Genomic DNA, 20,659 nt, shown 5'->3' with positions numbered 1-20,659 from the left:
TAACTTGGGGCGTTGAATTTTTCATGTGAGGAAGGCATGATGCTGGCTTACGGAAGGTCGGTGGTTCTACCCAGGTGCCCGCTCGTGATGAATAATGCATGGAGGGGCACCTGGGGTCTTCTTTCACCATCAGAGTTGGAAAGTCGCCATATCACCTATAAATGTGCCAGTGCGACGTTAAACCCAACAGAATAAATAAATAGATAAAGACTTGCAGACAAGCAATTGCACCCGTAGGTGGTGCTCTTGTATAATTTTGTTATTAAACTAAAGACTTCATTGTAATGAAGTTTTGACATTGATGTTGTTTTAAGTATAAGAGATGGTGGTTGAATTGACTTGGTCTGTAATAGGTAAAGAAAGAAGAGTTTTTTGACATTTCAGCAGGAAAAGCTTACATGTGATAGGAAGAGTATTACATTTGTGTCTTTCAACATTGAATTCATTGAACTCGTTGGATATAATTGATAAAAATGTCTCACATTTTATTATTTTATTCAACTCATTTAATAAATTTAGTATGAAAAGACACTCGTGTAATATCCTCTATTTATGCCATTTATCAGTGTGAAATTATGGAGTTTTTTAATTTGTGAATGTTTTTTTTTTTTTTTTTTTTTTTTCATTTAAACTTTTCAAAACTTTTTTATGTCTTTATATTGTTTGTTTGTAGCTATATCCCCGGCAGATGTAAACTATGCAGAGACATTAAGTGCCCTCAGATATGCCAACCGAGCCAAAAATATCATCAACAGACCTACTGTCAATGAGGTAATTTGTTGCACTTTCTACTGGACCATAGGTGTGACAGACTGAAAACTTGGCAATTATTTTCTGTATATAGCCTGGCTACATGTGCATACCAGTAACTGATTTAAAAATTAGATGCAATCTGTTGTAAAATGCTAAACTATGAAACCAGGTATCATACATTCACAGCAATGCTCGTTCACTGCTGGGGACTATAAATAAACTTAAAAATAACAAAATAGAGAAATTAAGTCTTGGTATTTTAAATATTCATACCATTGGCTCCCATGGCAGATTGGTTGAGGTAGTTGACTTTGAATCTCTTGCCCCTTGCTTGTGATCAAGACCTTGCTTGGGGTGTGGAATTCTTTCATGTGAGGAAGTCATCCAGCTGGCTTGTGGAAGGTCAGTGGTTTTACTGAGGTGCCTGCCTGTGCCTGATAATTATAATGCTAGAAAGGGTGGGCAGCTTGGGTTTTACATCACCATAGATAGCTAGAATTCCTATAATTTTGTCATTGTAAACCCAAATCATACCAGTGTGGATTATATACTGCAGATATATCTTCAGATACTAAAGAAGTGTCTTGGACAAAGCAGGGAAATAACCAGTCTAACCAGTTCCCCTATGGTTGATCCTTACCCTGCTAAATTTCTATGATGAACTTGCCCATCTTTCAATTTGGACAAAACCAAGTCCATCTTTTAATTTGGACAATACCACTAACAGTTAAAAGGGGTGCATACCAAAAAGATACTGAATGGCGAACAGTGCAGATCTTAATCAGACTTCAATAATGTGCAGGCTGATCATGATCTACACTGGTTGCAAAGGCAGAATCAATTGTGTCCAGCATAAAAGGATTAATTGTTCTTCATTATGAATAATCTTCAAATGATTTTATATCTAGTATTTATATTTTACTTAAGCCATAAGAAGAAAAATGGATCACACGACCAAGTACTGATGTAACTATATATTTTTTTTAAAATCCAACTAGCTTTGGGCTATATTAGCCCTTCATCAGGAATACGCATCTAATATTTTAGTATAAATGTCTTGACAGTGTCATAATAATATTATGTTACTGTAATGTTGGCCATTGGTCTTTTTTTTAACTTGAACTATTTTTTCATACAGGATAAGAATGTAAAGATCATTCGTGAACTGAGGGAAGAGATAGAACGACTGAAAGCTATGGTTGGTGGAGATATAGTAAGTGTTGTTAGTGTATGGTCCAAACATAGATCCATTTATCATATGTTTCATGTTGTTAGAATAAAATAAATAAAGTCATGTGCTATTTTTTTTGGTAATTCATTAGTGTGGTAACATATTGACCAATAACATCTTTTCAAATTTAAAATAAAAATGGACTTGATCTGTAAAGGTTTAAGAAAGGAGAATTTTCCAAGTTTCAACAGAAAAAGCTAACATGTAATAAAAAGAATATTAAATTTGTGTTTTTTGCTTGCTATTTGAAGAATAGTGAGATTCTACTCATCTGGGCATCATTGTATTTTACAATGTCAAACTTTTTTAAAAGTTTTGCATGCAAGTTCATATCTCAGTTCCCATTGCATGTATTTGATTGAAACTTCACTCGAAGCTTCCTAGTTATCAAAGGTTTTCTAGTCATCAAACCTACTGAGCCCACCCACTTAGCATAATAGGGAGAATGCAGATCTATGAATCGCAAGGTTATGATTTCTGTCCCTGGGAAAGGCATATGTTCTCTCTGATGATTTGATAAAAGACATTGTGTCTGGAATCTTGTGGGGAATCTTGGCTGTACTTGCAGAGAACAGGTTTGTACTGGTACAGAATCCAGGAACACTGGTTAGGTGAACTGCCCACAGTAACATAACTAAAATACTGTTAAAAAATGATGCTTAACCCAAAACAAACAAAACGAACATCAAACCTAGTGAAGGTATTAAGTTAGATTATTCTTGATTGAATTTAGTACAAATTATTGCCCTTTTTGGACATAAAAAAATCTGCTTAAAGTTTTGTGTGCAGCTATCAATCAAGCTGTATCTAAGGAAGCACTTTATGTACTGGATTGAAGCTTCACACAATGCTTCCCAGTCATCAGACCTACTGAAATAATCAAGTTAAATGTAAAATATTACTCATTTCTACTTAGAAAATTCAGTTAAGGTTTTATGTTCAACTAACTTTCAAGCTGAATCTCAGTAACAAATGAATAAAAAAAAACATTTAGGCCAAAACCACAAACTTTTCTGCCTACAATTGATTTTACAGTATGACTTTTTTAATCTTTACCCTGCTCAATTTCTAAAATGGACTGGTTTGTCATTCAGTTTGGACAGTATCATTTATTATTTGAAGAAGTGTTCAATGGAAATTTACTGACTGAATAGTGAAATGTCCAGACTAATCGGAACAGTGCAGACCACGAATGTGCAGGCTCATCTTGGTCTGCACTGATCACAAAGGCAGAATCACCTGCCGCCAGCAGGATAAAGGTTAAAAGCTTTAAAATCTTCTCAAAACTAATAGTTAGAATTCAGAACCACTTCACAGAAATTATCTATTGGTGATCAAGATTACGTGATTCATCAGAAATGTTAAAACTGACAGCATAAAGGAAGCTTAGAAAATACTTCCTAATCATGCAGCCCGCAGTGACACACAAGGTAGAAAATATAGAGCCAGTTAATGCCTTCATGTTTAATTTATATTTAAACACAACAAAAAGCAACTTGTAAACATCTTTGTGTCTATTTATAGGACAGTATATCAGCACCCAAAGTGAAAGAGAGGCTACACGAAAGTGAGGCTAGAGTAAGTATACCCTGTTTTCATCCAATTAACTGGGCTTCTTAAAACACTTTTTTGAACAAAAGTAGCATTCCAGCAATTAATTAATTTAAAAAATACAAGATGCATTTAAGCTTCCCATAGTTAACTGCAGATTGTTTTCTCCATTTTGTTTTGAAAGACCTGTTACTATTTCTGTTTTTAGATGAAAGTGCTCACAGAGGAATGGAGTGAAAAATGGAAAGACATTGCCAATATTCTGAAGGTAATGTATGACATATCTAACATTGTAATCTTCCTTGTGGTTATATCAAATTTTTGGTTTGGCTGCACAATCAAAACTTCATACAGACTTAACTGTTTTGTGTTATTTGTTATGTAATGTAGAATTAAGAGGGTTAACAATATCTTTGTATTTTAAAAAAGATATCATGGTGATGTTAAGAAAATTTGAGTCCATATAGATAACACTTCACATCATATTCAAGTTTGTTCTATATGGTTATTTTCATATAAAATAGATAGAACTATATATAGGAAACCATAAAAAAGAAATTTCTTTATATCCAAGTTCGCTATCAGTGAGTTTTACTATATATATTTTACAGGAGCAAGGAACCTTAGCTCTGAGGAAGGAAGGAGCCGGTGTGGTCCTGGACTCTGCACTGCCACATCTCATTGGTATAGATGATGATATACTCAGTACAGGCATCATGTTGTTTCATCTCAAGGTGTGAATACAGTAGATTATTTTGTTGTGCTTTTTCTTGTATGTTTTTATAACAATATTACTTGCAGTTCATTATATAAAATTTCAAAAGAGCTTTGATGGCTCCAATAGCTTACCTGAGCACAAAGGGCTTGGGATGAGCTGTTTAGACTACTCATTGTACATCTGCCTGTTGTCAGTCTGTCCATCAGTCCATGCCCTTATTTAAACAACATCTCAGCTATAATCAGCCAGACTGTAAAGGAATTCTTTAGTGGCCCCCTTTAAGCTAAATAGAAAACTTATCTAACAACATCTACATTGCTTGTCTGATTTTGAAATCATATCACACCAATGTTTCCTCAGTGACCCTCTGCAAAAATTTAAAAATTACTTTGAGTTTTGTTAAAAAGAAAAAAACATGACTGCCAGCAGGCGGCCAGTTATATTGTGGAATTTTATAAATCTTTTCAGATTTTGTGATTTTAGAATATTTACCAAAAATGATCAGATTATTATGATTTGTCAAAAAGATGGCAGCCAGAGCTGAAATTAGAAAAAACAATCTCCATATAATGGCTCCTTGGCTAGATACAAGATACAAATTTTGTTCATAGTTGGGCATAAATACAAAGATCACTAGCTAAGTTTAGTAATTATTGACTGATGCTCTGATTTTAAAATGGTTTCACAAAAATAATCCCTGGGGTTCCATCTACAAGGAAGCCTTTGTCAAAAGGTATGACCTATTAGAGCTAAAAATAGAAAAACCTTCCAATGTTATCTTGTCCTAAACTACCAAGATTGTTAAAGTTATCTGATTTGATAAAAAACAACAAAATATGGCTGCCATGGGCGTTTCTAGTTTTCATAAGGCACTGTCAGCTTTGTAATTCAAATCAAATCTTTTGGGTGATGAATTCCATTATCTATTTAATTGCGCACACTTTAATGACTTGGGAAGAAAATATTTGGAGAAGTTTTTTTTTCAGCACCCAAATATTATTAAGTTTTCTATGCTATTGAACAGTGATAGTAAGGATACGCTGTTGAAGCTTTCAACAAGCTTTTTTGCAAAAACATAATGTTAGAATGCATGTAGTATGTATTAAGATCCATCTCATTCTCCACATGTTAGATACATTACAGTGTACTATGTATTGCCATTTTTGTATCTATGTTATTGTTTTTTATTGTTTTGTATGTCAGACGCCCTCATGGGCCTTAAATTTCAAATAAACTTGAACTTGAAACTTGAACATATATGGCTGTATGGACAACTTTAAAAAACTTTTTAATCTGCAGGCCCGTTTTCAAAATAATTTGGCCTAAATGTTTCTTGGATAATTCTCTACTACAGTTGTCACTTGTTTGAGCTGTGAAACTCAGATGAGCAATCAATAGCTATCATGGCCCTCTCGTTTACTCAGAAATATTAATTTTGCTGGTAAAAAATACAGTCATCGCATTGATATGTTTACTTTATAACTTGTAAGTAAAGGAAAACTTGTAAAAATGTCATTTAGTCTTTTGTGTATATCTAGTTAAGAATAATAGATGGAAATGTAGGCATCAGTATATACATTTATCTATATTTAACACAATTTCTTGTATATTTTACAGGAAGGTAAAACAAGGATTGGTAGGAGTGATTCTGACCCGCCAGTGGATATAGGTCAGTTTCCAGGAAGTTATTTTTATATAAAAGGCCATTCTTACTCAAGATTTAATGTTCTCAAGTGAATTTTAGACCAAACTTTCTCATCTTAACTGCCAGAAATAAACTTCTTAATACTCAGAAAGTGTTGAAATTAAATCTAGCAAACGTTGCATAAAAAACTAAACAAGATTTCTTTGATTAACTGTTGTGATCACTTTTCAGTTCGAGATAATCAATGAAAAGTTAGGGTCAAGAGTACTTCAGTTTACCACATATATGTTATATATCAGTTTGTCTTTCTGAGGTTCATGTTTATCAGTCCTTTCTTGAAGTGTTCAAGAGTCTTTCATATATATATCTTTTCAGGTTGAAAAGTTATTTAAGTTTTGAAAAGTGAAGAAAATAATTTTATTACCAAAACAATTTTTGAATTCAATCATTATATGAGTCGCGTCATGATAAAATCAACATAGTGGCTTTGCGACCAGCATGGATCCAGACCAGCCTGCGCATCCGTGCAGTCTGGTCAGATCCATGCTGTTCGCTAACAGTTTCTCTAATTGCAGTAGGTTTTGAAAGCGAACAGCATGGATCCTGACCAGACTGCACAGATGCGCAGGCTGGTCTGGATCCATGCTGGACGCAAAGCCACTATGTTGGTTTTCTCATGGCGCGGCTCATATCTTAATAAGGATTTATGTGTGTGTTTCTTCTTGTTACAACTTTTGTTTAATATCTGTAATGTTTTGTATTAAATATTTGTTCTCCCTCTTGGGTTTTCAATAACCCTTTTACATGCGTTTATTTTAGTGATAGCAGGAGAGGAGGTGGAGAAGGAACACTGTACAATAGAGAATGTGAATAACACAGTTACGTTATACCCTGGGGAGGAGGCCTTGTGCTGTGTGAATGGGAACATTGTGTCAGAGCATATTAAACTTACACAAGGTTAGTATAAATTGAGGCCCTGTGTGGTGTGACAGGAGCACTATGTTAGAACATGTCAAACTTACACAAGGTTAGTATAAATTGAGGCCCTGTGTGGTGTGAATGGGAACATTGTGTCAGAGCATGTTAAACTTACACAAGGTTAGTATAAATTGAGGCCCTGTGTGGTGTGAATGGAAACATTGTGTCAGAGCATGTTAAACTTACACAAGGTTAGTATAAATTGAGGCCCTGTGTGGTGTGAATGGAAACATTGTGTCAGAGCATGTTAAACTTACACAAGGTTAGTATAAATTGAGGCCCTGTGTTGTGTGAATGGAAACATTGTGTCAGAGCATGTTAAACTTACACAAGGTTAGTATAAATTGAGGCCCTGTGTTGTGTGAATGGGAACATTGTGTCAGAGCATGTTAAACTTACACAAGGTTAGTATAAATTGAGGCCCTGTGTTGTGTGAATGGGAACATTGTGTCAGAGCATGTTAAACTTACACAAGGTTAGTATAAATTGAGGCCCTGTGTTGTGTGAATGGAAACATTGTGTCAGAGCATGTTAAACTTACACAAGGTTAGTATAAATTGAGGCCCTGTGTTGTGTGAATGGAAACATTGTGTCAGAGCATGTTAAACTTACACAAGGTTAGTATAAATTGAGGCCCTGTGTTGTGTTAATGGGAACATTGTGTCAGAGCATGTTAAACTTACACAAGGTTAGTATAAATTGAGGCCCTGTGTGGTGTGAATGGAAACATTGTGTCAGAGCATGTTAAACTTACACAAGGTTAGTATAAATTGAGGCCCTGTGTGGTGTGAATGGGAACATTGTGTCAGAGCATGTTAAACTTACACAAGGTTAGTATAAATTGAGGCCCTGTGTTGTGTGAATGGGAACATTGTGTCAGAGCATGTTAAACTTACACAAGGTTAGTATAAATTGAGGCCCTGTGTGGTGTGAATGGAAACATTGTGTCAGAGCATGTTAAACTTACACAAGGTTAGTATAAATTGAGGCTTTTGTGTGGTGTGAATGGAAACATTGTGTCAGAGCATGTTAAACTTACACAAGGTTAGTATAAATTGAGGCCCTGTGTGGTGTGAATGGAAACATTGTGTCAGAGCATGTTAAACTTACACAAGGTTAGTATAAATTGAGGCCCTGTGTGGTGTGAATGGAAACATTGTGTCAGAGCATGTTAAACTTACACAAGGTTAGTATAAATTGAGGCCCTGTGTGGTGTGACTAGGAGCACTGTGTTAGAACATGTTAAACTTACACAAGGTTAGTATAAATTGAGGCCCTGTGTGGTGTGACTAGGAGCACTGTGTTAGAACATGTCAAACTTACACAAGGTTAGTATAAATTGAGGCCCTGTGTGGTGTGACAGGAGCACTGTGTTAGAACATGTCAAACTTACACAAGGTTAGTATAAATTGAGGCCCTGTGTGGTGTGACAGGAGCACTGTGTTAGAACATGTCAAACTTACACAAGGTTAGTATAAATTGAGGCCCTGTGTGGTGTGAATGGAAACATTGTGTCAGAACATGTCAAACTTACACAAGGTTAGTATAAATTGAGGCCCTGTGTGGTGTGACTAGGAGCACTGTGTTAGAACATGTTAAACTTACACAAGGTTAGTATAAATTGAGGCCCTGTGTGGTGTGACAGGAGCACTGTGTTAGAACATGTCAAACTTACACAAGGTTAGTATAAATTGAGGCCCTGTGTGGTGTGACAGGAGCACTGTGTTAGAACATGTCAAACTTACACAAGGTTAGTATAAATTGAGGCCCTGTGTGGTGTGAATGGAAACATTGTGTCAGAACATGTCAAACTTACACAAGGTTAGTATAAATTGAGGCCCTGTGTGGTGTGACTTGGAGCACTGTGTTAGAACATGTTAAACTTACACAAGGTTAGTATAAATTGAGGCCCTGTGTGGTGTGACAGGAGCACTGTGTTAGAACATGTCAAACTTACACAAGGTTAGTATAAATTGAGGCCCTGTGTGGTGTGAATGGAAACATTGTGTCAGAACATGTCAAACTTACACAAGGTTAGTATAAATTGAGGCCTGTGTGGTGTGACTAGGAGCACTGTGTTAGAACATGTTAAACTTACACAAGGTTAGTATAAATTGAGGCCCTGTGTGGTGTGACTAGGAGCACTGTGTTAGAACATGTTAAACTTACACAAGGTTAGTATAAATTGAGGCCCTGTGTGGTGTGACAGGAGCACTATGTTAGAACATGTCAAACTTACACAAGGTTAGTATAAATTGAGGCCCTGTGTGGTGTGAATGGAAACATTGTGTCAGAACATGTCAAACTTACACAAGGTTAGTATAAATTGAGGCCCTGTGTGGTGTGACTAGGAGCACTGTGTTAGAACATGTTAAACTTACACAAGGTTAGTATAAATTGAGGCCTGTGTGGTGTGACTAGGAGCACTGTGTTAGAACATGTTAAACTTACACAAGGTTAGTATAAATTGAGGCCCTGTGTGGTGTGACAGGAGCACTGTGTTAGAACATGTCAATTTAAACAAGGTTAGTATAAATTGAGGCCCTGTGTGGTGTGACAGGAGCACTGTGTTAGAACATGTCAAACTTAAACAAGGTTAGTATAAATTGAGGCCTGTGTGGTGTGACAGGAGCACTGTGTTAGAACATGTCAAACTTAAACAAGGTTAGTAAAGATTGAGGCCTGTGTGGTGTGACAGGAGCACTGTGTTAGAACATGTCAAACTTACACAAGGTTAGTATAAATTGAGGCCCTGTGTGGTGTGAATGGAAACATTGTGTCAGAACATGTCAAACTTACACAAGGTTAGTATAAATTGAGGCCTGTGTGGTGTGACTAGGAGCACTGTGTTAGAACATGTCAAACTTACACAAGGTTAGTATAAATTGAGGCCTGTGTGGTGTGAATGGAAACATTGTGTCAGAACATGTCAAACTTACACAAGGTTAGTATAAATTGAGGCCCTGTGTGGTGTGACTAGGAGCACTGTGTTAGAACATGTTAAACTTACACAAGGTTAGTATAAATTGAGGCCCTGTGTGGTGTGACTAGGAGCACTGTGTTAGAACATGTTAAACTTACACAAGGTTAGTATAAATTGAGGCCCTGTGTGGTGTGACAGGAGCACTATGTTAGAACATGTCAAACTTACACAAGGTTAGTATAAATTGAGGCCCTGTGTGGTGTGAATGGAAACATTGTGTCAGAACATGTCAAACTTACACAAGGTTAGTATAAATTGAGGCCCTGTGTGGTGTGACTAGGAGCACTGTGTTAGAACATGTTAAACTTACACAAGGTTAGTATAAATTGAGGCCCTGTGTGGTGTGACTAGGAGCACTGTGTTAGAACATGTTAAACTTACACAAGGTTAGTATAAATTGAGGCCCTGTGTGGTGTGACAGGAGCACTGTGTTAGAACATGTCAATTTAAACAAGGTTAGTATAAATTGAGGCCCTGTGTGGTGTGACAGGAGCACTGTGTTAGAACATGTCAAACTTAAACAAGGTTAGTATAAATTGAGGCCCTGTGTGGTGTGACAGGAGCACTGTGTTAGAACATGTCAAACTTAAACAAGGTTAGTAAAGATTGAGGCCCTGTGTGGTGTGACAGGAGCACTGTGTTAGAACATGTCAAACTTACACAAGGTTAGTATAAATTGAGGCCCTGTGTGGTGTGAATGGAAACATTGTGTCAGAACATGTCAAACTTACACAAGGTTAGTATAAATTGAGGCCCTGTGTGGTGTGACTAGGAGCACTGTGTTAGAACATGTTAAACTTACACAAGGTTAGTATAAATTGAGGCCTGTGTGGTGTGACAGGAGCACTGTGTTAGAACATGTCAAACTTACACAAGGTTAGTATAAATTGAGGCCTGTGTGGTGTGGAATGGAAACATTGTGTCAGAGACATGTAAACTTACACAAGGTTAGTATAAATTGAGGCCCTGTGTGGTGTGACTAGGAGCACTGTGTTAGACGAAACAGTTGTTAAGAGCGGTTACAGAGCACTGGTTAAAGTAATTTCAATTGAGGGCCCTGTGTGGTGTGACTAGGAGCACTGTGTTAGAACATGTTAAACTTACACAAGGTTAGTATAAATTGAGGCCCTGTGTGGTGTGATGGAAGCACTGTGTTAGAACATGTTAAACTTACACAAGGTTAGTATAAATTGAGGCCCTGTGTGGTGTGACAGGAGCACTGTGTCAGAACATGTCAAACTTACACAAGGTTAGTATAAATTGAGGCCCTGTGTGGTGTGATGGAAACATTGTGTCAGAACATGTTAAACTTACACAAGGTTAGTATAAATTGAGGCCCTGTGTGGTGTGACAGGAGCACTGTGTTAGAACATGTTAAACTTACACAAGGTTAGTATAAATTGAGGCCCTGTGTGGTGTGAGCACTGAGAACAACTTGGTGTATATGAACACATGTTAAACTTACACAAGGTTAGTATAAATTGAGGCTATGTGTGGTGTGACAGGAGCACTGTGTTAGAACATGTCAAACTTACACAAGGTTAGTATAAATTGAGGCCCTGTGTGGTGTGAATGGAAACATTGTATCAGAACATGTCAAACTTACACAAGGTTAGTATAAATTGAGGCCCTGTGTGGTGTGACAGGAGCACTGTGTTAGAGCATGTTAAACTTACACAAGGTTAGTATAAATTGAGGCTTTTGTGTGGTGTGACAGGAACACTGTGTTAGAGCATGTCAAACTTACACAAGGTTAGATATAATTGAGGCTTCGTGTGTTGTGTGACTAGGAGCACTGTGTTAGAACATGTCAAACTTACAACAAGGTTAGTAAAATTGAGGCCCTTACGCAGTGTTGAATGTAATTCACTGTTAGTATTTAGCCTGTGTGTGTGACAGATACTGTAGACATTAAAACAAGTAGATGAGCTGTAGTGATACTCTGTGTCAAAAGATGTAAATGTACACAAGATTAGTATAGATTGAGACCCTTTCTAGCTGAGGTGTTTACTGTATTAATGTTATACAATGACTCAATGTAATATCTAGTACAGAAAACAGTTTTCTACACATAAAAATCAATACTCATTCAAAAAGCATTACTTTTTTACCCGTTTAGTGAATAAAATCATTTTTAAAAATCTCATTAGCGTGCATGCATAGTGAATTCAGTACATGTATTGTTCTTCAGGAGCTGTGGTTGTTCTGGGAAAAACGAATATGTTCAGATACAACAACCCTGTGGAAGCTGCCAAGATGAAGGAAGAACTGAAAAAGGTTTGTTTGGTTCAAGTGAATAACTTTATCTACATTGTAATGAATTATTCCTGCACATTAGACGTATCATGGAAGAAGAACTAAGTGAGGATCTGGAGACATGTATACTCTTTGGTTAAAGAGGTACACCTATCAAATACAGACTTTAGTCTCAAAATTCAGCTTAATCATAGTTTGATGGTGTATTTGCAATGGAAATCATTTATATTTTCAGAATTTTTTGTTAGCTCACCTTATTAGGGGGAAATTATATTAAAGAAATGGGAAGTACTGAGCTACTAAAATTTAGTTGATGACAGAAAAAAAAATTATTGTTGCATCCAGAACCAGCTTGTTCTGCATTCATCTCTGCATCCTGTAAATTGAGTGTTGTACGTTATGTTTCTTTATATAACTATTTATGATTTTTTTTGTCTGAAAATAAAAATTTGAAGTGCATTTATTTTTGTATAATTGTAAAGAAAGACACACTAGCCTTGAATTTACTAATATTGTACCCCTGAAAGCTTGTTTGGTGTCATGATACTGTCAGATAATTAATATTCATTAGGGACTGATTTTTATTGATTTCTTGGTTATTACCGTCTACAAAATTACATCATTATAAATAAATAAAATTCTGATTTATTCCAAAATCTATCTCTAAAATTCAAGATGTGTCCACTTTTGGCTGAAGCCATGCACTAATTTTATGCCAGCAAGATTGAATGAGTTCATGATAGTAGTATGAAAAATTTTGCAGTTTAAGGTAGTTGTGCATGTTTGATTAAAAAAAAATCTACAATGTAGAATTGGATTAAACCCTGATTTTTCAAAACTTCAGAATATACTTAGAAAATTTGGCAAATAAAGGATAGGGTTGTGTGCTTGATTTATTGCTAGACTAATTCGAAAAATTTCGACCTCACACAAATTTTCATAACAGGAGTCTATAGGAAAATCACAATTTTGATAACACTTAAGTGAATAGAATTTTGTATATTGTAGATTTTAATGAAACTTCTCTCAGTGGTACATAAACGTATGGTCTAAATAAGGTGAAATAAAATGTATAAGTCCATTTGCTTGTTTTCGAGATATTTGCAACTGAATAAAGATGTCTGCTTATGGAGCTGATTTTAAGCATTTAATGCATCAGATGTTTTAATATCATATTTTAACTTTAGAACGATTGCCATTGTAATAAATTTACTCACCCAATATCATTTATTCATAAAATGATTTTCATTTCCATATGCCAAATCAAGGCTTTATTCTACATTTTCCTGATAATCAATGTTATGCTATTACTTCCAATTTATAAAATGTGCACAACTACCTTAAGTTTGTTTTACATGTAACTTACAGTGTTCTTATATATTATTATTAGGGCAATTTGATCAAGGTGAGACCCTAATCTGTTTGATAGCCTGATTTGCTCCTTTTCTTGTTTTATGTTTAAAGTATTCTAGCATAATTTATGTTTGAAATTAAGACACAGAACAAGGATTATTATCTGACATTGAAAAATATTATTTCTTAATTAGCATGAGCAATGTAGACTTTACATTAAACATGTGAGGCTTTGCAATGGTGGAAGTTTTATACATTATCTTGATTTTTTTGCTGTTTTGTTCTGATGTTTTAGAGGCTTGATGCAAGAAGTATTATATGTGTAAATTTTTGTGCCTTCCAAAAGTCAGGGGGTTGGGGCTCTTAGAGTTGCCCTTGTCCATCTGTCCAAAGTTGTGTCATGCATATCTCAAAAAGTATTTGACTCAGAGTCATCAAACCTCACCTGATTGTTGTTCAGCATGTGAAGTTGTGCACCTGATGTCATAATTGATATCTCACAAAGCTGGACTAGAGTTATGGCCCTTGACTAGTAAAAACAATATGCATTAAAAATGGCCTAAACGTTGTGTTCCATATATCTTAAAAAGTATTTGGCTTAGGATTATGAAACAGGAATATTATGCATCATATGAAGTTGTGCTCCTGGGATTTTGTTTGAGATTTTATTTAACCAGACCAGAGTTAAGGCCCTTGACAATCAAAAATTTGCACAAAAGTGATTTGAGTTTGTGTTGCATAGTTTGTGTTGCATGTATCTTCAAACATATTTGACCCAGGGTCTTGAAACATTAATAGAGAATTATTCATCATGTGAAGTAGTACACCTTGGGTTTTGTTTTCTGTCAGTCAGACCAGAGTTATGGCCCTTGATTAGGTCAGAAATATGCATTAAGGGCTTACAAGATTGTGTCACATGTATCTCAAAGGTTTTTGACTTGAGCCATAAAACATTAGATGATTGTTATGTAGCATGTGAAGCTATGCATCTGGTGTTCAGTCTGGGATTTCACTTAGCTGGACCAGAATTATGGTCCTTGACTTAGTGAAAAATACAAAATAAAGTGCTCAAAAGTTTTTGTTGCATATTATATCTTTAAAAATATTTCACCTAGAGTTATGAAACTACATAGGAATATAGTTCAGCATGTGAATTTATGCACCTGAGTTCCTTTTTGGATATTTATTTGCAAGACATGAGTTATGGCCCTTGACTTATGGAAAAAAAAGAACACAAATTGCTTAGAAGTTTGTGTTGCATATATCTTAAAATATTTCACCTATAGTCATGAAACCATGTACAGTGACAGGAAGTAGGGGCACTTGTGTCCTATGGACACACATCTAGATAAACAGTAGATTTCAGTATTGCTTCCATGAAACTCCCATTGTACATTTCATTGCTTTGAAGGATACAGCTGTCTGTAGCTTTGACTGAAAGATATGCCTACCTGCTTAACAAGAAATGCCTGCATTGCCTTAGAAAAATATGCCTGCATTGTCTTTGAAAGATGTGCTTGCATGGTCTCAGAAAGGGATGCCTGCATTGTCTTTGAAAGAGATGCTTGCATATTGTCTTTGAAAGATATGCCTGCATTGTCTTTGAAAGATATGCTTGCATTGTCTTGGAAAAAGGTGCCTGTATTGTCTTGGAAAGAGATGCCTGCATTGCTTCTAATGGCTTTATTTTAAGTTAGATTTATGTTGACAGTTGTTTTCATTATTGTTTTGCCTATACTTGGGATATGACATAATAGCAAGACCATTTTTCTGTTTTCCATACAAAGCTTTTTCATGTGGGCATTGGAAGATTTTAGAATAACATTTTCAGTTTGTAAAAATTGAATTTTTATCATTATCTAGGGAAAAGCAAACAGTCAGTTTGCAAGAGTGTTATTTGTAAGTATGTCTGTTAAAATAAAGTTCAGCCAAATACATTGAGGCAAATAATAGTACCTGTACCATAAAATAAAACAATGGCGTGGTAGAAACCTTGTGACATGGGTGTAGATCAATGTACAGAACTCTTTATTCAACAATCGTTGTACATTTTAATAATCCATTGAGTAGAGATAACCCTAATGCCTTCTTTAAGCCCTTTGGTTCATGTTTATTGCATCGTGTTTAACCTGTCCAGTGTGTGGGATGGTATACAACATGTTAATAAGCATGGATCTAACTCTTGATATGCTCATTGTATTTGTACACTTTATTTATCATTGCAGCATTGTGATGCAGTGTATGTTATAACAGTTTTTGTTCTCTTTATATTGGTATATAATACTGGAATGAAAACGGAAATTTAGGAATATTATGACTTGACAGATGTATTTCTACACCTAGACGTTGATTTTAATTAGAAACATGATGACTGCTATGTTTAGTGCAAATAAAGCTTGCATATGCATCAAGTACACACCTTTTACCAGTACTTCAGAACTTCATAGGAAGCTTTAGGATATTTTAATTTTGAGAGAAGTGCGCATATTTTCTTCGTGATGCAGTGAGATGATTTTTCAATGAGATATTGCCCTTTGATTATTAAATTATGTGCCCAGTCAGTGAAACATGCAATAATCATATTTCAGGGAGCCTCCATCAGCTTTATCGATATTCTTGTTTCAGAGCCAGAGTCAATTTCACTGTCTAGGACCTCATTGGTTTGTGTATATTTTTAAGGCACAGTCTCATATCTCAGTTACGGAATGTTTATATCACACTGTTATGGAGAACAGTTGCTGCCAAAATTATAATTATGATGCTTTATCACATTTTAGTCTTTACTTACTAGAAAGATTATGCTTTCTTTGAAATAATGAAATGAGTTCTCCATGCTGGGCAATGCTTCCGTCTGACCAATAAATGGTATACTCATTATGCTACCTTCTTTATTTTATAACTGAAATGATATCTTCTGATATCAGCTTGAAGCTTAACATGATCATATTGTCTTATTGTTCTTGGTCAGTTGTTTGTGTTCACTTCTTAATTCTTCATTTGCCATGCCTTGTCCATTCCTTGTATGTTGATGTTTTGTGTACTGTATTTGGCAAACCATCTTTCAAATCTTTTCTACAACAGTTGTATTGGGCATTTGTCATTTTGCTATATTTGTTATTCTGTTCAAGAGGTATGTCATAATGATATCTTGTATAACTTTTCATTCTCTTTAACCTTTAGCCTGCTAAATTTCTAAAATGGACTGGTTTATCAGTCAATTTTGGCAATACCATTTATTATTAGAAGGGGTGTACACTGAAAATTTATTGACTGAATAGTGAACAGGCTGATCTTGGTCTGCCATGGTCACTAAGGCAGAATCACTTGCCGCTAGCAGGCTAAAGGTTAACATTAACATGTAATCTATTACAGGTTGTTCTGAACAGAATGGACATAAGTCTTGTAAGCAAGCTGGAAGGAAAACAAATTAAGCATAATTTTAAGTTACAGTTTTACACAGGGGGGCACTTGTACTTGCTGTTAATTAAGGAATTCCTCAGCTTCCTCCTCATGGTGGTTTTTTACTTGTTGAGTAGGTACAAATCTCTATCTGATACATGCTTTTATTAGTTTCTGTACATATGTTTTACAACAATTTGTACTGTGCATTTGCAAGTTATTAGTAAGCAATGTTTGGGCTGGGGCTTGTTAAGGGGAGAGGGGAAAGGAGTTGTTAGGGGGAGCAGGGATGTTAGTTATAGAGGGGCTGTGGACTGGTTTGGTGGGAGGACTGTGGACTGGTTGAGACAGGGGATGGTTGCGGTGCTGGTTTGCAGGGGCGGACTTGGGACTTATTTCGGTAGCAGGGTTAAGATGGGGCCATGTGTGCTTTTTCTAAATAGGTTGGTCTTGGATGGTTGGGGTATGTGAGGCTGGTGTTTAGGGACTGATAGGGTTTGGCGTGTGTGCATCTTTAGCAGATACTGTTTGGGTGCAGCTTGTTGGGCTTGTTAGTTTGTTGTATCAATAGAAGCAATTAAACATGTACCAACTGGTAAATGCACAGAACAAACTGTGACAGCAGTATATAGGAGTAAATGTACATCACCAGCCCCAGCTAGTACATGTAGTACAGAACATATTGTGGTTGCATAACAATTTAATAAATACAAGTCGCAAACTATTTAATGCACAGAACAAATTGAAGATGTACAATACACAGAACAAATTGTTATATCTATATACATTACATAATAACAAATGTACATCGCAAACTACCAGTAAAAAATTAACTTTTTACTTGACAAAATAAAAATCATCATGTAGAGGCATTCCATAGTTAAAAGTGAGTAGAAGCACCCCCTGGTGTAATAATGAAACTGTAAATCATGTTTGGTTGGTTGTGCTTCCTGACAAAGAACAATAAGACATTATGATTATATTCTATGGTCAATATAAAGCTTCAAGTAGATCTAAGAAGAAATGAGCCATGCCATGGGAAAACCAACATAGTGGCCTTGCGACCAGCATGGATCCAGACCAGCCTGCGCATCCGCGCAGTCTGGTCAGGATCCATGCTGTTCGCTAACAGTTCCTCTAATTGCAATAGGTATTGATAGCGAACAGCATGGATCCTGACCAGACTGCGCGGATGCGCAGGCTGGTCTGGATTCATGCTGGTCGCAAAGCCACTATGTTGGTTTTCTCATGGTGCAGCTCAAATAGTTTCAATTATAAAAGGAAGCAGGTAGCATAATGAATAAGCAGTTTGTTGGCTGAAAGGAAAGTGCTTTGTTGTGAACTGATGAACATAAAAACTGGAAGTTAAAATGTCACAAAGACTAAATATAACTTCGGCAGCAATTCACCTCCATAAACTGTCTAAGACCTCACTGGTTAATGTATATTATTAGAATAGAATGCGAGACCTCAATGGTGTTCTGTTAATATCCCTGTCAATGACCCCACAGTTAAATGTAGCATATATTTCTTTAGAAAATACCAATTCTTGCTTAGATTTCAAAGTTTTATGTATAATTTTCAGAGTGGAATGTCTATTTCTCTATCTCGGACCTCACTAATCAGCCAATCCATGACAGATCTCTACAGATCATCAGAGAATCTCTCCGGTAGTGGGTACGTATGATTGAATTATGCAAGTTTTAGTACAGTCAGATCTGTGTTAAAGGTGGTCAGTCACATTTAATCAACATTTAATGACATTTTTTACTTTTTGTATATTCTGGTAGAGAATTATTTAAGGAACAAAAAGACTGATTACATAGAGTTAGATTCCTATTTGAACTGTATATTTTATTATTTTTATAAAATTTTGTAATTACTCCCCTTTAATATGAAAGTATATAAAAAGCTGGGTATTTCTTTTTATTTCGATACAATGTCTAGTTTTACATTTGCATTCGATATACATATCAACTATTGAACAATCTGAACCAAAATGCAAGTAGGCAAAGGGAGGTAATAATAATTTTTCAAACTTGCGTTTCTAATGAATTCCATCTAAATACATAATTTTTAATGCAAATATTTTACAAATATATTACAATATGTCTAATATTTATACATTTCCTTAGGCAAAGTATGTTTATCAAAATTATACTTATGATAAAATAACTCTATCTTGGTTGGGCAACCAGGATAGAAAAATGAAATTTTAATAATACCACCAGTGAAAATCTAATTTGTATCAAGTGTTAAGTGAACATAAATGAGTGTAAATGATCAGATGCTAAAGTTTCGAACAAATCCGTTACATGGCCAAAATCTGATTATCGACCTTTAATCAATCAGTCAAAGAACGACAAATTGGCTGCTGAATGCAGGTGACTGCCTAATGCAGGTTGTGATATTTTTCTGTGGAAACCATGATACATAATGTATAATATGTGGTCAAATTATGTGCATGTACTATCATGGTTTTAATGAATGTAAGACACTACTGGTATCTTAAGATTAACATGGTGAGGAAAGTACATAACATATTCTTAACAAGTTGAGGATTAAGTAGGAAAAAGGTTTAAGTGATCATTAAATGGGTCCGGGATGGACACTGACAGTGGTCTGCTGACACACAGACAGTAGATTTTCAAGTGGACCAGTGGATCTTAAGAAGTTGACAGCCAGGCCACCAAGAAATCCAAGACAGTCAATTTAAATTTACATAAAAATATCAAACATCCAATTAATTAAGGGTTTTGAAAGCATTACAAAGCTCCAGTCTGGCCAAATGTAGAAATAGAATGTAGCTGGTTTTCCCTTTTCCTTTTCCCTGGGTAGTACTGAAGTAGAAGTGAAAATTGATTACCATTCAATGCTATAAAAAAGATGAATATATTGCAACACAGGAAATAAATCAATTACTAGGCAGATTTTACTGTCCTGTGAACATGCAGAAATCTCATTCCTAGTCTTTAAAGAGTTTGTAAGGGAATAGTCCAAATAGCAGATCCTTGCCATGTTGAAGTGCAAAATGGCCTCAAGATTTTTTGCCCAAATTTTGTAGTTTTTAGCTCACCTGAGCAAGGTGAGTTATTGTTATCGCTTGATGTTCGGCGTCTGTCTGTCATCTGTCAACATTTAGCTTGTGTATGCCATAGAGGCTGTATTTTTCAACTGATCTTCATGAAATTTGGTCAGAATGATTGCCTTGATAAAATTTAGGCCAAGTTTGAAAATGGATCATCTGGAATCAAAAACTAGGTCACTAGGTCAAATCAAAGAAAAACCTTGTGTATGCGATAGAGGCTGTATTTTTCAAGTGATCTTCATGAATTTTAGTCAGAATGATAACCTTGATGAAGTCTAGGCCAAGTTCGAAAATGGGTCATCTGGGATCAAAAACTAGGTCACTAGGTCAAATCAAAGAAAAACCTTGTGTATGCGATAGAGGCTGTATATTTCAACTGATCTTCATGAAATTTTGTCAGAATGATTACCTTGATAACTTTTAGGCCAAGTTCCAAAATGGGTCATCTGAGGTCAAAAACTAGATCACTAGGTCAAATCAAAGAAAAACCTTGTGTATGCAATAGAGGCTGTATTTTCAACTGATCTTCATGAATTTTGGTCATAATGATTTCCTTGATGAAATCTAGGTTGAATTTGAATATGGGTCATCTGGGGTCAAAAACCAGGTCACTTGGTCAAATCAAAGAAAAACCTTGTGTATGCAATAGGGGCTGCATTTTACACCATATCTTCATGAAATTTGATCAGAATGTTTGTCAGGAT

The 20,659-nt window shown here is 35.7% G+C and overlaps 1 protein-coding gene across 4 annotated transcripts in view; it reads left to right on the top strand.

Annotated features, from left to right (window-relative positions):
* The window catches only part of LOC123544950 (kinesin-like protein KIF16B), an 85,059-nt gene that overhangs the window by 25,760 nt on the left and 38,640 nt on the right, over positions 1–20,659 (top strand). For 2 of the 4 annotated variants that reach the window (XM_045331127.2, XM_045331125.2), the window contains exons 12-22: positions 674–771; positions 1,892–1,966; positions 3,509–3,562; positions 3,744–3,803; positions 4,147–4,269; positions 5,871–5,922; positions 6,718–6,855; positions 12,051–12,136; positions 13,506–13,520; positions 15,332–15,367; positions 18,453–18,544. In XM_045331127.2, the coding sequence (XP_045187062.2) occupies positions 674–771; positions 1,892–1,966; positions 3,509–3,562; positions 3,744–3,803; positions 4,147–4,269; positions 5,871–5,922; positions 6,718–6,855; positions 12,051–12,136; positions 13,506–13,520; positions 15,332–15,367; positions 18,453–18,544 (829 nt within the window). The remainder of the gene's footprint in view (positions 1–673; positions 772–1,891; positions 1,967–3,508; positions 3,563–3,743; positions 3,804–4,146; positions 4,270–5,870; positions 5,923–6,717; positions 6,856–12,050; positions 12,137–13,505; positions 13,521–15,331; positions 15,368–18,452; positions 18,545–20,659) is intronic. The other 2 variants (XM_045331126.2, XM_045331128.2) reach the window with 2 other exon arrangements.

The sequence above is a fragment of the Mercenaria mercenaria genome, chromosome 1, assembly GCF_021730395.1.
Source record: "Mercenaria mercenaria strain notata chromosome 1, MADL_Memer_1, whole genome shotgun sequence".
Lineage (NCBI taxonomy): Eukaryota > Metazoa > Mollusca > Bivalvia > Venerida > Veneridae > Mercenaria > Mercenaria mercenaria.
This window is presented reverse-complemented; position numbering and strand designations above follow the sequence as displayed.